General features: G+C 33.7%; 1 protein-coding gene across 1 annotated transcript; it reads left to right on the top strand.

Annotated features, from left to right (window-relative positions):
• The first annotated feature begins 10,947 nt into the window (after window positions 1-10,947).
• On the top strand, window positions 10,948-12,587 carry LOC128280765 (uncharacterized). Its single transcript, XM_053019171.1, has 4 exons — window positions 10,948-11,136; window positions 11,186-11,434; window positions 11,569-11,697; window positions 11,964-12,587. The coding sequence occupies exons 1-4, from the start codon at window positions 10,948-10,950 to the stop codon at window positions 12,585-12,587; spliced, it is 1,191 nt and encodes a 396-aa protein (XP_052875131.1).
• Window positions 12,588-16,950: the final 4,363 nt, after the last annotated feature.

Below are 16,950 nucleotides of genomic sequence, written 5' to 3' on the forward strand. Positions count from 1 at the left end.
ACCTCAATCGGGTCACCAACTCGATTAGGAAGTTACATAAATGCCCTTTCGTAATTAAAATAAGTAAGGCTTAAGGGTGTAAAAGGCCTCAAACTTTTTCAAAAAACTTAAAAAAACAATTAAACCCCTACTTTTATTAAAAATTATAAAAACTTAAAATCAATAAAAGCTATAAATATTATTAAATTTTAATAAAATTCAAATATTAAAATTTATTAAAAATTAGATAAAATATAAAAATCATAAAAATATAAAAATTGTAAAATTTTATAAAAATCGTAAAAAATATAAAGTATATAGAAATATAAAAAGCATAAAATTTTATAAAGTTGTAAGAATATTATACAAAATATAAAGAAAAATAAATTTCGTAACAAAAATTTATAAAAATATCGTAACAAAATAAACATTTTACAATTTTTCTATAACTTTTATTGATTTTTATTTTGTATCATTTTCCACCACATGTCACGTTGTGTTGCGACCTTGATGACTTTAGTTGAAAAAAATTAGGGTCGTTAAAATTTTTTATAATTTTTTTTAAAATTTAAAATTTTTATATTCTTATTAAAATTTAATAAATTTTCTAAAATTTATTATGTTTTATAAAATTTTTTCTAATTTTTAATAAGATCGAGGCCTAATTGCTTTTTTGAAATAAATTTAGAGTCTTTTTGATGCATTTTGAAAGTTCAAGTACCCAATTGAGTGAAAAGAAGAACAGGAGCTTAATTACTTTTTTTTTTGAAGAAGTTTGAGGGCCTTTTTGATGCGTTTTGAAAGTTTAAGTGCTCAATTGAGTGCAAAAAAAAGAGGGACTTAATTGTTTTTTTTAAAAGTTTGAGAGTTTTTTACACCCTTAAACCAATAAGTAATATTATTTAAAGATATTTTAGTCTTTTCACATCAATCATATTAATAAAACATTTAATTTACCATCCAACTAAAACTTTATTTTAATATTTTTATACAATTTAATTTTATTATGCAGGCTTTATTATCTAAATCAATTGTATATATCTATACTATTAATAAAACCCCTAACTCAGTTGTAACCAAGTCATCAACTTGGTTAGGAAGTTCTGAAAATGCCCATTTGTAATAAGAATAAGTAATATTATTTGAGGTATATTAGTTTTTTCACTTTTAAAACACCGATAAAAACATGCATATAAGGGATTTAAACCCACACTAATTGTATTATTAAAACCTTTAATATATCACTCAATTAAAGCTTTATTTTTATATTTTTATATATTGTAATTTTATTATGCACATTTTATTACTTCCATCAATTTTATATATTAATACTAGCGGCCAGGCCGGGAAGAGTCACATCTGAGAATTAGCTTCTTAGAGTAGCAAAGAGGGACAAGGCGGTAATCACTCTTTTTCCATGGTCTTTAGGTCAAAGATCTTTCGTCAACTGACCGTCTTAGGGCCTTGAAGTCTATTTAATTGATTCGGTGTCACATATTAATTTGACATCGACTCAAGATTGATGACAATACCATGATAAACATTTTAATCTAATTTGTTCATTTTTAATAACGTGCATATTTCATGTGTTATTATTAATTAGTTCCAAACTGTATGTTTTATTATTTATTGTATGTTATTTTTAAACAAACATTTGTGTTCTAAATTTGTGGCTTTCACACGCAAATGCGTATGATAGGATTTCTAGTTGTTATTAATAAAACCATTGGTTGAGCTTGTGTCACCCTCTATTGGGTCATGAACTTGATTAGGACGCTAGAAGAATGAACTTCCGTAATTAAAATAAGTAATATTATTTGAGATATTTTTGTCTTTTTACTTTTAAAAAATCAATAAAAATATGCATATGGCGGGATTTAAACTTACGCCAATTGTATTAATAAAACATTTAATTTACCACTAACCTAAAGCTTTATTTTGATATTTTTACACAATTTAATTTTATTATGCACACTTTATTACCTCAATCAGTTGTATATCTATACTATTAATAAAACATCTGACTGATTTGGTATCACCTTTAACTAGGTCACCAATTAGATTAGGAAGTTATGGGTATTTTAATCTTTTCACTTTAAAAAAAAAATGCATATGATGAGATTTGAACTCACACAAATTGCATTACTAAATCCTTTAATTGACCTTAAACTAAAGTCTTATTTTATTATTTTTATACATTTTACTTTTATTATGCATATTTTATGACCTTCATAAGTTGTATAACTATCTATACTATTAATAAAACCTTAATTGAGTTGGTGACGAGGATGCTCTTCCGTTATTAACATAAGTTGTATTGTTCGAGAGTATTTTAGGTTTTTTCACTTTAAAAAAGTGCATATGGTGGGATTTAAAGCAACACCAATTGCATTAGTTGAACCTTTAATTTACCATAGAGCTAAAGTTTTATTTTAATATTTTTATACATTTTAATTTTATTATTTTCATTTTATTACCTCCATAAATTGTATAGCCCTTCCGTTATTAAAATAAGCAAAATTATTCAAGGGTATTTTAGTTTTTCACTTAAAAAACCCAAAAAATATGCATATGGTAGGATTAGAACCCACAACAATTATATTAGTAAAACTTTCAATTTACCATTGAACTAAAAATTTACTTTAATATTTTATACATATTACTTTTGTTATGCACACTTTATTACCTCTATCAGTTATATATCTATCTATACTATTAATAAAATATTGATTGAGTTGGTGTCACCTTCAAACAAGTATACCAAATGGTTAGGAGGTTATGAGAATGCCCTTATGTAATAAAAATAAGTAATATCATTTGAGAGTATTTTAATATTTTCACTTTAAGAAAACTAATAAAAATATGTATACAATGAATTTTGAACCCACATCAATTGTATTAGTAAAACCTTTAATTTACCACTCAATTAAACCTTTATTTTAAGATTTTTATATATTGTAATTTTATTATGGACACTTTATTACTTGCATCAATTGTATATATTAATAATGTATTCGATTGAGTTGGTGTTATAAGTTAACTTGACACCCAGGGGCGAATCTAGGGGGTTGGAAAAGGCCCCAACCCTTGGCCTTTTAAAATTTTAATTTAGTAAAGGTAAAATTACACTTTGGCCCCTTTAAAAATAATAAAATTTTGATTTAATCCTTTAAAAATTACATTTCTACTATCGTAAAAATTACAAATTAATTTTGACCCCCCTAAAAATTTTTCTGGCATCATCCCTGTCGACATTGACTTAAGATTGATGACAATACCATAATAAACAATTTAATTTAGTTTTTTTCATTTTAATAACATTCATATTTCATATGTTATTGTTAATTAGTTTCAAACCATATGTTTCATTATTTATTATATGTTATTTTAAATAAACATTTATATTCTAAATTTGTTGTTTCCACACGCATATGTGTGTGATAAGATTTCTAGTTTTAATTTATTAAAATTATTTATAAATTTCTATAAATATAATGATATCTCTATTAAATATTTTTATTTTTATATAATTATTTTCTAATTTTTAAAATGCTAACCTTTTAAAAATCTCAAAATTTTAAAATTATTCACGAAAGGACTTTATATTTAATGCACCATCAACGTAAAAATACCATACACTCTTGGTCTATATATATATATATATATATATATATGAGTTAATTGTATTGTACATTCTTAAATCATAACTTTTATTCTAAATTATTCAAAAACTTTAAAACATTTTAATTACATCTCTAACTATTAATGTTATATCAATAATATTCTTTTAAAACTGAAATTATTAATGTAACTGTTAAATGAAATTTATATTAGTTTATTATGTGCATCAATAAATCCTAAACACAGCTATAAATTTTTATGGAAACTTTAAAAAAATCTAAAGAGAATATGTGTGTTTTAGCTAGGAAATCAGATTTTTGTCAGTTTAAGGTGTTGTCTACTAGTGGTTTACGAGGGGGCATATGTGCAATGTATGACTCTTCCATTAATGTAATTTTCATTACTACTTGTATATATTCAGATTTTGGCGAAGGAAATGCGAAGGTTGTACATGAGTAGCATATTTTAATATATATAGACTATTAATTATTAATTTAACAAATGTAATACTTGATATTTGTCTTATGATTGGTAAATTTATGCTTTTATTAAAATTTTATGAATCTCTTTAAATTTTTATTAAAATAAAAAGATAAAAATTTGAGATTAAAATTAAATATAGACATCCGGAAAATAATACCTCCGGAGACACTTCCCCTCAATCACATCAAATTAAATTAATTTAGTTTACATTCCCCTTAGTTTCAGGTTGGAACGGGGTGTGATTGTCAACTTTTTTTTTCTTTAATCTTTTTATTTGCTTGTTAAACAGGATTAACTGGGATTCTAACATGATAAAATATTAAAATTAAATGAAAATTTCAAGTTGAAATAAACTATTCAATAAATGTCCATCACATGTTAAAAGAAAACGATACATTTATTTTAAGAAAATGACAATATATGTTATGCATAGCTGGGTTCTTCTTTTTTTTTTTTTTTTGAAAAGGTCTATACAATGCAATGAAAGGTCCAAAATTTGCCTTATGTTAAAAAGTATGGGTTGCCATATTTGGAATTTAGTTATTTTTAGCAGTCACATTTCAAATCCAAAATTTCACACAAATCACTACTGATAATTGAAAAAAGAACTCATGTAAGTGACATAAATAAATATCAAATGCCGCCCAAATTAATTTTTTTTCTGATATTTTGTCTGATTTTGTGGATCCCACTTTTACTCAACATTCTTTAATGATTTTTACTTCACAATTGCATCCCAAAATCTGATTGAAATCCTAATCGAATCTAAAGAAATTTATTTTTAAAATTTAAAATTTAATTAATTAGTAATTCAATTAGAATTTAAATTTCAGAATCTGCAATTATTTTTTTAATCCCAAAAAGCCTTTCTTCACACTAAAAAAATGGATTAATTTCGCTACTATATTTTCAGCTCGATAAATATGTATAGTTCAGAGTGACGAGAGCTTTATTTGTAGGTTAAGTAGGGAAAATATGTCCCCAACTAAACAAAAAAAACGCCACAAAGAAAATAAAATTGAATTTTGTAATAGACTTTACGTTTCAATTCTTCAAAAATTATTGTTAAAAAGTTATATAAATAAACCCACGCTAGTGGTTCTTCGGCGAATAAAAATGGCAGCTGTAAGACCACAAAAAAGGTAATATTAGGTGAGGAGGACCCCCTCGATGAGGGTGGAATGGAAGTGTATCAAAGGGAGGAACTGAGTATAATGTTCAAGGAGATGTTATTGAACGCTAACTCGAATTAGATCAATAGAGGATCGAAGCCAAATGATGAGGATTTAGAACTATTAGATGCTGTTATAATAGATCTTTTTTATGGGTTCCGTCGATCACCTTTTTTTATCGAGTCCATGCTTTGGTGAATCAGAGTATGACATGTACGGTGATCATTGAACATCTGGGTACAAAGAGTGGCTTTAATGCTATGTTGAATAAGACTTATGCTTTGGGAAGCCATCACTACACTTTCAATTGACTGATATGGAGAATGACTATTATATGGCGAAATTTAGTGCTAAAGAAGATTATATGAGAATCCTATTAGGAGGTCCTTACGTAATGTATGGACAATATTTAATGAAACAATCATTAGGGATGGAGTCAGAAATTTTGTTTTTAGGAGGAGATTAGATTATAAAGTTTGGGGTGACAAAACTAAAAATCTTGTATTAAAAATACTTTAAATTAAACTATTAATTTTTCAAAAGGGTTAAAATTATATTTTTTTCATTTAATACGTTAAAGAGGATTAAAATAAAAATTTTAAAAATTTAGTCAAGAGGGCCAAGGCCCCTAGCTAACACCCTTTGGCTACACCCCTGACAACCATGGTCTCCTTTTAATACGAGTCAACGCTACCCATTGAACGTGGTCACTTGGATTAGACTACGGAAATTATCGGGAGCTTTATATAGAGATGATAATACTCTAAAATGACGTATTTTTATATATTAATCATGTGTTTATTTTGAGCTTGAGCCTACTAATTTGAGCTATTTATGTCTTTTTATCTTTTAGGGACTAAATTGGAGGCGAAAAGTAAATTCAAGGGAAAAAGCGTCAATTTGGAGATTAAATGGGCCAATATGCAACGTGGGACAAATATGGTGCCAAAAGTGCGAACATGGAAGGCACAAGGACTTAAAAGTAAATAGAAGAGATTTTATTTTGGAAGACTCTATTTTCTTTTATTCTATTAGGATAATTAATATTAAGATAATTATTAGGATTATTCAAATTTAGGATTTTATTTTAATTATCTTTGTTTATCTTTAATTAAATGTATTTATCTTTTAGAATTTAAGTTCAATTAGACTATCTCCTAACACTATAAATAGGGGTGAAGTGACTCTATTTGGAGGATCTTTTTCGTAAACACTCTCCCCAAAAGTTTTTGTTCTTTCATATTTCTTTTCAATAAAATTTCTTTTCCATATTTTTATTTATTTTCTTTCCCACAATTATCATGAGCCACTAAAACCCTTTTAGCCAAAAGTTGTCAATATTTCCCCAAAAAGGTTCTTGAGGCCTAGAATCCGTACTTAGCCTTCTCGCCAAGTATTCATCGTTTCTCACTTTTCTGGTGGCGCTTCATCCATGGCCCTTAAGAAGTAAGCTTTTCAGCATATGCAAAGGCGGCCGCTTTGTATGTATTGGAAGGATTGCATAGTCGGTTCGTTAACTTCTCGTCGAGGTTGGCGAGCCAAAGAGACAAAATGGCGTGGGATTCGCCATTGAGAAGCGTTGATCTAGCATAGATTCTTGGCTAGAGTCGGGTTCCTAAAAATCGTAAATCTAATCTTTGGAGCTGGTGGTCGTAGGCGTCCTCTTCCATTATAACTGGCTTACTCGAGTCGAGAAGGATCATCCAAAAGCCAAGGATTGAGCCCAAGGCGGAATGAGACAACCGGAGGCTGGAACTTTCCCATAAGAATTTCTTTTCTCTTAAAACTCTCTTTATTATTTTTATTATTTTCGTAATCATAATTTCAATAAACTTTAAATTCTGTTTTTATTTTATTTTCGCTTCCAAAATCAATTCTTAAATTCTGTTTTTTATTTTTTTCCAGGAACGCAGGTTTTCTTGAGCACGATTCTGCCCAGGATTTCGAGAGACAAACATTCGTATAATCCGGTCCCTGAGGATTCGACCCTACTTCCCCTTTACTATTTCTTTTTCATTATTTTACAGGGAATATGATATTTTTGGTGCTCTCAACGACCGCATCAAATTTTGGCGCCGTTGCCGGGGACTGGCAACATACTAATCTTGTTTTTCTTTGTTTTCTATGACCAGATCTGCTCCAGGTACTCTTGCGTTCGACTCAGAAATTGAAAAGACTGTGAAAGCTAATCGAAAGGAAACAAAACTAAGGAAAAAGAAGTCAGTGATGGTTGGAACTCAAAGCAATCCACCGCCAGAAATTAGAATCGACGACGAAGTAGAGTCTAGGGTTAACGAAAACCCTACTCAAACGTTAGAAAGTAAAGAAGAAGAAGTCGATTCCCCTGAAGAAGTGCTGAACACTAGGGTTGATGAAAACCCTAATTTAACACCTCAACTTATGGCTCAGACAATTCGGCAACTGGCCGAAGCGCCGACAGAACAACCGCCACTATGCATTGCGTATCCTACTATGGATACTGATTTTGAATTAAAGTCAGGCTTGATTCAGCTACTGCCAACTTTCTGTGGGTTACAAAATGAAAACCCCCATAAGCATTTAAAAGAATTTCATATGGTTTGTTTGAGTATGAAACCTCAGGGGGTAACTGATGATCAAATTAAATTGCGCGCTTTCCCTTTTTCCCTAGCTGATTCAGCTAGTGAATGGTTATTTTATTTACCTCCTGGATCCATTACAACTTGGGCTGATCTATCTCGTTTATTTCTTAATAGGTTTTTCCCTGCATCACAAGCGGCTGAGTTAAGAAGAGAAATCGTGGGCATAAGGTAAAAAGACGCAGAGACTCTATACGACTATTGGGAGCGATTTAAGAAGTTGTGTGCAAGTTGCCCACAACACGGTATAACGATCTTTGCTCGATACTTTTATGAAGGCTTGAAACCCATGGAGATGAATATGGTAGATGCATGAGTGGAGGAGCGTTAGTCAACATGACTCCACAACAAGCAAGAGATTTAATCTCCACAATGGCTGCGAATTTCCAGCAATTTCGAGCCAATCCTGAACCCCTTAGAAGGGTTCACCAGCTAAGTAATTCTACCATTGAAGATAGACTTGATAGACTTACTAATATTGTGAATTCCCTTGTTACAGAAAAATCAAAACCAGCCCGAGTATGTGGAATATGTGCTACACCTGAACATACGACTGATGCGTGCCCTAGTCTGTGTGACGATTCTATGGCCCATTTAGATGTTGTGGGAAATTTTCTTGGGCAACCACAAAGACGATACGACCCTTACGCCAATACCTACAACCCAAGATGGAGGGACCACCCTAATTTTAGTTATGGGGCTAATCCACGATATAACCATCCATACCAAAATCGGGCCCCACAACAATCGCAAGATTCAGGTAATTCTTTAGAAACTTTGGTCAATAAATTAGCAACTAATGTCCTTGATTTTCAACAGCAAACTCTCAATTTCCAAAGAGAAATGAAGGGTTTTCAGCAGAAAACTGAAGCATCCATAAGGGAGTTGACCACATCAATTGAGAAATTAAACTCTCAAGGGAAACTGCCATCACAAACAGAACCAAACCCGAGGTAGAATGCGAATGCAGTAACGTTACGAAGTGGAAAGGTGCTGGAACCAATTCCTGGCAAGAATCTTGGTCAAGAAATCGCCAAGAAACTCCGAAGCGCCGAACGATCCGGCGAAACCCCATCGTCGAAAATCCAACCTCCATTCCGAGGACGATTAAATCAGTGTCGAAAAAGTAAGGAAGACAAGGAAATCCTCGAAACATTCAAGAATGTTGAGATCAACTTACCACTGTTAGATGCCATTAGACAGATTCTGCGGTATGCCAAGTTCCTCAAAGAACTTTGCACCAACAAACGAAAACTAACAGGTAATGAAAAGGTAAGTGTTGGTGAGAATGTTTCAGATTCTCTGATGAAAAATGCCGGTTAATTGCAAAGATAGGCGTATGTTCGTTATTCCATGCAAAATTGGCCATTTGGGAATTAAGAAGGCTATGTGTGATCCAGGGGCCTCCATAAATGTAATGCCTTATTCTATTTATGAATCACTTAACGCGGGTTTTTTGACAAAGACAGGTGTTATTATTCAATTGGCAGACAGGTCTATTGTGCATCCTGAAGGAGTCCTCGAGGACGTCTTGGTAAAAGTTAATGAACTTATTTTCCCTGCAGATTTCTACGTAATTAAGATGGAGGAGGACAACACCGCTGGATCTTCAGACCTCCTGTTGGGCCGACCCTTCCTTAGTACTGCTAGCACCAAGATCGATGTTCGAAGCGGCACTCTTACGATGGAATTTGATGGGGAGATCGTGAAATTCAATGTTTACGATGCCATTAGCCATCCAAGCGAAATCTTGAGCGTAAACCGCGTCAACCTGATTGACTCATTAGTGGACAAGACTTTTGAGTCAACTTATAAAGACGAATCTGAATATAGATATGATGATTATGAATTTGTTAAGACATTATTATCACCATCAGAAACTAAACTTCTACCTTCTGTTGTGCAGGCTCCAGATTTGGAATTGAAACCACTTCCCGCGCATCTCAAGTATGCATTTTTAGGAAAATGTAATACCTTACCAATTATAATTTAAAATAAACTCTCTAAACCCGATGAGGAAAGTTTGATCCAGGTACTAAAGAGTCAAAAGGAGGCGATTGGCTGGACCATTGCTGACTTGAAGGGGATAAACCCTTTGACATGCACTCATAAGATTTACTTGGAGGAGAACACGAAACCAAGGAGAGAGGCACACAGACGCTTAAACCCGAATATGATGGAAGTGGTGAAAAAAGAAATAATTAAGCTGCTGGATGCTGACATCATTTTCCCCATTTCTGACAGCAAATGGGTAAGTCCGGTACAAGTCGTGCCCAAGAAAACGGGCATGACAGTAAAGAAAAATACTGAGGGTGACTTAGTACCGGTCCGAGTGCAGAACGGGTGGCGTGTCTGTATCGATTATAGGAAGTTGAACGCTTATACTAGAAAAGATCATTTCCCTCTTCCTTTTATAGATCAAATACTTGAACGTTTAGCTGGTAAAACTCACTTTTGTTGTCTTGATGGATATTCAGGTTTCTTCCAAATCCCTGTTGCGCCAGAAGACCAGGAAAAGACCACTTTTACATGCCCGTTAAAGCGTTTGCATCTGAGGAGGATGCCATTTGGACTTTAACGCACTGCCTACCTTCCGGAGATGCATGATGAGTATATTTTCGAATATGTAGAAAAAATTATTGAAGTTTTTATGGATGATTTTATATGGAAACTGTTATACTGAATGCCTTGAAAACCTTATGATAATTTTGAACAGGTGCATAGAATTTAATCTTGTCTTGAACTATGAAAAGTGTCATTTTATGGTAGACAAAGGTTTGATTCTAGGTCATATAGTCTCATCTAAGGAATTGAGGTTGATAAGGCCAAAATTGACATTATAAATTCTTTGCCATATCCCTCTCTGTTAGAGAGATACGTTCTTTTCTTAGCCATGCAGATTTTACAGCGTTTTATAAAAACTTCTCAAAATAGTGAACCATTGTGCGAGTATGTTGCAGAAAGACAAAAATTTGAGTTTGACTCAAAATGCATGGAGGCTTTTGATACACTTAAGCAAAAGTTGGTAACCGCCTATATAGTACAAGCACCGATGGAACTATCCCTTTGAAATTATGTGCGATGCAAGCGAACGTAGCGTGGGAGCCATATTGGGACAAAAGATAGCGAAAGAGCCTCATGTCATCTGTTACGCCTCAAAGACCCTAGATGCTGCACAAAGCAACTACACAACCACAAAAAAAGAACTTTTAGCTATTGTATTTGCTTTAGATAAATTTCGATCATATTCTTTGGGATCTAAGGTGATTATTTTTTCGACCATGCACTCTTAGGTACTTAATCGCAAAGAAGGAAGCAAAGCCAAGGCTCATTAGGTGGATTTCTTGCTCCAAGAATTTGACATCGAGATTCGTGACAAAAGGGTGTGAAAACACGGTGGCCGACCACTTGAGTAGGATAAAAACTCCATTTGATGATGATCCTATAAAGGATGAGTTCCCCGACGAAAGCTTATTCTCAACCGAGGCTTACTATCCGTGGTATGCAGACATAGTTAATCTCTTAACCACGGGATCGCTGCCTACTGAGTTAGCTCAATCCGTAAAAACAAGCTTAGGCGCGCTCGAATTACATATGGGACGATCCATACTTGTGGAAACATTGCTCAGATCAGATAATACGACGATGTGTTCCAGAAACTGAGGTAACCTCTATCCTTACTTTTTGTCACACAGAAGCTTGTGAAGGTCACTTTGGCCCTAAGCGGACAGCTCACAAGGTATTGGAGTGTAGGCTATATTGGCCTACAATATTTCGTGATGCGTTTAACTTCTGTAAGTCTTGCGATAAATGTCAGCATACAGGTAATATCACTAGACGAAATCAAATACCCCTATCCCCGATTCATGTATGTGAGATTTTTTATGTATGGGGCATTGATTTCATGGGCCCTTTATTTCTTCGTTTGGAAGCGATATATATACTTCTTGCGAGAGACTATGTTTCTAAGTGGATAGAAGCAAAGCCTACTCGCAATGATAATGCTAATACTGTTGTGGAGTTTCTAAAACGAACTATTTTTTCTAGGTTTGGAACACCTCGAGCTTTGATCAGTGATCGTGGTACCCACTTTTGCAACAAGGTCATGGAGGCACTATTATCAAAATATGGGGTTCATCATCGTATAGCAACAGCCTACCATCCCCAAACGAACGGCCTAGCAGAGGTTTCAAACAGGGAGATCAAGTCAATTTTGGAAAAAACGGTTCGACCCAACCGTAAGGATTGGAGTCTTCGGCTCAATGACGCGCTTTGGGCCTATCGGACGGCGTATAAGGGACCAATTGGCATGACCCCGTATCGACTTGTTTTTGGCAAAGCATGTCATTTACCAGTAGAGTTGGAGCATAAAGCTTATTGGGCTATTCGACAATGTAACATGGAGTTAGAGCCCGCAGGGAAAGCAAGGAAATTGGACATTCAAGAATTGGAGGAAATTCGCAATGATGCCTACGAGAATGCTCGAATTTATAAGGACAAAACAAAGATGTTTCATGACAAAAATATAGTTCAAAAGCATTTCTCAGTAGGACAAAGAGTTTTGCTTTATAACTCCGTATTAAAGCTATTCCCAGGTAAGCTTCGATCTCGGTGGCAAGGACCTTTTATTGTGACTAAAATATTTACAAATGGCGCAATTGAAATAGAGAGTGAAGAATCAGGAAAGCGGTTCACGATCAACGGTCAGCAATGAAGCTATTTTACGAGAATTTCCAGGCCCACACGGTCGAGAAAATTCAATTAGAACCACCATAAAACCGTTCAAGGCGTCGAGCTAACGACGTTAAACAAGCGCTTGTTGGGAGGCAACCCGTCTTTCTTTTTATTTTATTTATTTTTTCTTTTATTATTTATTATTTTCTTTTATTTTTATTTTATTTTAGTTAAATATTAATAAATTTCTCTTCTTCCATCTAGGTGAAATGAAGCGAAAATACGAAGAAAAAAAAAAGATGAAAGTGTGCACCAAAACAACCCTATCCATGTCACAAACAGTTCTATTCCAGCCAGAATGCCATATCTCTGCAGCCAAACAGTCTATTCCAGCCATAGAATCCCCAAAACCTGCAGCCAAACACCCTTTTCAGCAAATAAAACCCCCAAACCTTACATTTTTTTTTCTTTTTTTTCCAAATTTCTCCATAACCGCCGACTCCTTTCTCCTCCACCACCCACCGTCGATTTCTTAGCCACCACGGTGAGAACCCGAAGCCAAACCAACATTGCACACATCACTCACCCCGTCTCCACCTCTTGCCGCTTCGCCATCTTCTTCTCCACCGTGTGCGCCAACCGACGGTAACTACATGGGGAGTTTTTCTAAACTTTTTTTCTCTCCACCTATTTGTTTTCCTTTTACTTTCACATCGAGGACTATGTGTTTTAAGTGGGGGGGAGGCATTCTTCGTTGTTACTGTCATTATCTGCTATTTTTGCTGTCATATTGTTGTTTGACTTTCATGCATGATTCTTACCTTCTAAGGAAGTTATGATTTTCCCATAATTGATGCCATCTCCACTTGTTTTATTTTTATTAGGCTAAAAATAATTGTGATTAATAGGGTTAATTCTATCTTGCTTTTAAAAAATTGATCAAGTTTAATATAAAGTGAACACTTAAAATGATTGCATGCTTAATTAATGTTCATGGCTATTAGGTGATTATTAAAACTTATTTTGACACTTAAATTTTTTCTTTCCCGAGTTCTCAAGAATTTTAAATATCGTTCAATTTTTAATAAATGTTTTCCATGGTTATGAGTACTGACTTAAATCGTGGTCGATCGAGTAACCGGGTAGGGTGCTTGGGTTGTCATTCTACTTGGCGTCAAAAGGTTGTGTGACGTGACAAGTAAAACTCCACTAGCCGAGGTTATGAGTATGGCTCAAATCGTGGATCGATCGAGTAACCGGGTAGGGTGCTTGGGTTGTCATTCTACTTCGTGTCAAAAGGTTGTTTGACGTGTTGGGTAAAACTCCGCTAACCTAAATAAATAATTTTAGGAGTATGTTGGGCTGAGTAACCGGGTGGGGTGCTTGGGTTGTCATCTCTCTTAGCGTCAAAAGGTTTAATATATTCCTAAGTAAATAAATAATAATAAAATTTAAAAAAATCAAAAAAGAAAAAAAGAAGAAAAAGAAGAAAAAATAAGTACTAATAAAGTTGCACTTGGGACTAAAGGAGGAAATAATTAAGGTGTCTTAGTAGGTTTGGTAATTTACCTAAATGGCATAACTCAAGTCGATCTTAATTTTGGGTGAAATAATTGGAATACTTTTTCTGCTTTTACTTAAAGCAAGCTTAGAGGTCTCTTTATTTTTCATATGCGTTTTAACTAATTTTATGAAACTTTGGAGTGGTATTTCTTTTATGGCGAATCTAGCTTTCACAGTTGATAGGAACCATACTTGAGGGCAAGCATGGGCTAAGTAGGGGAATTTGATAATACTCTAAAATGACGTATTTTATATATTAATCATGTGTTTATTTTGAGCTTGAGCCTACTAATTTGAGCTATTTATGTCTTTTTATCTTTTAGGGACTAAATTGGAGGCGAAAAGTAAATTCAAGGAAAAAGCGTCAATTTGGAGATTAAATGGGCCAATATGCAACGTGGGACAAATATGGTGCCAAAAGTGCGAACATGGAAGGCATAAGGACTTAAAAGCAAATAGAAGAGATTTTATTTTGGAAGACTCTATTTTCTTTTATTCTATTAGGATAATTAATATTAAGATAATTATGGATTTTATTTTAATTATCTTTGTTTATCTTTAATTAAATGTATTTATCTTTTTAGAATTTAAGTTCAATTAGACTATCTCCCTAGCACTATAAATAGGGGGTGAAGTGACTTTATTTGGAGGATCTTTTTCTGTAAACACTCTCCCCCAAAAGTCTTTTGTTCTTTCATATTTCTTTTCAATAAAATTTCTTTTTCCATATTTTTATTTATTTTCTTTCCCACAATTATCATGAGCCACTAAAACCCTTCTAGCCAAAAGTTGTCAATATTTCCCCAAAAAGGTTCTTGAGGCCTAGAATCAGACTTAGCCTTCTCGCCAAGTATTCATCATTTCTCCGCTTTTCTGGTGGCGCTTCATCCATGGCCCTTAAGAAGTAAGCTTTTCAGCATATGCAAAGGCGGCCGCTTTGTATGTATTGGAAGGATTGCATAGTCGGTTCGTTAACTTCTCGTCGAGGTTGGCGAGCCAAAGAGACAAAATGGCGTGGGATTCGCCATTGAGAAGCGTTGATCTAGCATAGATTCTTGGCTAGAGTCGAGTTCCCTAAAAATCGTAAGTCTAATCTTTGGAGCTGGTGGTCGTGGCGTCCTCTTCCACTATAACGGCTTACTCGAGTCGAGAAGGATCATCCAAAAGCCAAGGATTGAGCCCAAGGCGGAATGAGACAACCGGAGGCTGGAACTTTCCCATAAGAATTTCTTTTCTCTTAAAACTCTCTTTATTATTTTTATTATTTTCGTAATCATAATTTCAATAAACTTTAAATTCTGTTTTTATTTTATTTTCGCTTCCAAAATCAATTCTTAAATTCTGTTTTTTATTTTTTTCCAGGAACGCAGGTTTACTTGAGCACGATTCTGCCCAGGATTTCGAGAGACAAACATTCGTATAATCCGGTCCCTGAGGATTCGACCCTACTTCCCCTTTACTATTTCTTTTTCATTATTTTACAGGGAATAGGATATTTTTGGTGCTCTCAACGACCGCATCAAGAGAAGTCTCTTCAACGCTATTGTTGAGTTGATTGGAAAGATGGTTAAAATTGATTTTCAATCACATAATGTATCGAGAGGAAAACTCACTTGTATGGCAATTGTTCTGGATCTTAGTAAACCTTTGGTATCGATGATTCATATTGATGGCCAACTACAATGTGTTGAATAAAATAGTTGCCTCATATCTATTTCAAGTGTGGGAGGTAGGATCATGTTAAAAAGGCATGCCCATTGACCATAAACGTTAGTATGAATGATTTACAAAAAAGAGGTAATTGAACCTAAGATAATGTCGATGGAAGATATAGTGGCCACAGAAACTTTTGGATTGCGGGTGCTGATCTGCCATATATATATGTCAAATTAATCTCTTTAAACACTTAATGACCTATACCATATTTTATCATTAGGAACTTAATCTTTGGATTAAGCTTGTACATGTAGCACCCGATTCCTAATTAACTCGGAAACTGTAAATAATTTGAGGGCTAAATCGAAAGAGAACGCAAGTTCGTTGCCTCCATTGAAATAAATAGGAGAGTTGAAAACTAAACTGAACATGGTTAAGAACCAAACCTGGTTCAGTTAGAATGAAACCAGCCGGTTCCTTAGTGAGGGACAACATGATTAGGAATGCATAGCTCTCATGAGGTTGGTAATAGAGCGAGAAGGACTATATATACCTGGGACATGGCTTCCTAATAATGGTTTTCTTCTCGATTTTGTTACATTTTTTTTTTCTTCATCTTCTTCGATTGCTAGAAGAAGAAATAACAATGGAAGGTTCTGCATGAAGCAAGCTTCATGAAGAGGGGGTTGGAAAAGTAGGAAAACCAATAAGCGAGTAAGGTTTTTAACCTTTTTATGTACGTAAAACAAAGTTATAGACTTTAGAACCATTTTAAGGTTTTGCATATTTATGGAAAAATGGGTTTAAGCTGAGAATATTGAGTATAACTCATGATCTTGGTTGCAATGCTTAGCTGGAAGGAGAGTGGAAGCTCTGGCATTCAATGTAACACCTCAAACTCGGCCTAGATGCTATGGCTGGATCTCACGATGTCACATGATAGGGCGTTTGGAAAACCGTGTCGTCGCGATAAAACCATTTCCTTTGAGTTACTTATCTTAATATCTTATTAGTTCCAAAATCGTGTTACTCATTTAGTTGATAGTTTCAAAACGTTTATTCAATGCGAAAGCTTTTTAAATAGTTAAAATAATCGTGTGTTTTTAAAACTCATTTGTTTCTTTTGAAAATCGAGGTTTCTTACTACTAGCAGTTGTAATCTATAAAGTAAAGATATTTAAAAC

Source organism: Gossypium arboreum, chromosome 1 (assembly GCF_025698485.1).
Source record: "Gossypium arboreum isolate Shixiya-1 chromosome 1, ASM2569848v2, whole genome shotgun sequence".
Classification (NCBI taxonomy): domain Eukaryota; kingdom Viridiplantae; phylum Streptophyta; class Magnoliopsida; order Malvales; family Malvaceae; genus Gossypium; species Gossypium arboreum.

Excerpts from the sequence above, each read along its gene's own strand:
- LOC128280765 (XM_053019171.1), top strand. The coding sequence starts at position 10,948 with ATGTGCGATGCAAGCGAACGTAGCGTGGGAGCCATATTGGGACAAAAG. Across the intron at positions 11,435-11,568 it reads CTACTGAGTTAGCTCAATCC|AAGCTTGTGAAGGTCACTTT; the intron begins GTAAAAACAAGC and ends TTTGTCACACAG. Across the intron at positions 11,698-11,963 it reads CGATAAATGTCAGCATACAG|TTTTGCAACAAGGTCATGGA; the intron begins GTAATATCACTA and ends CGTGGTACCCAC.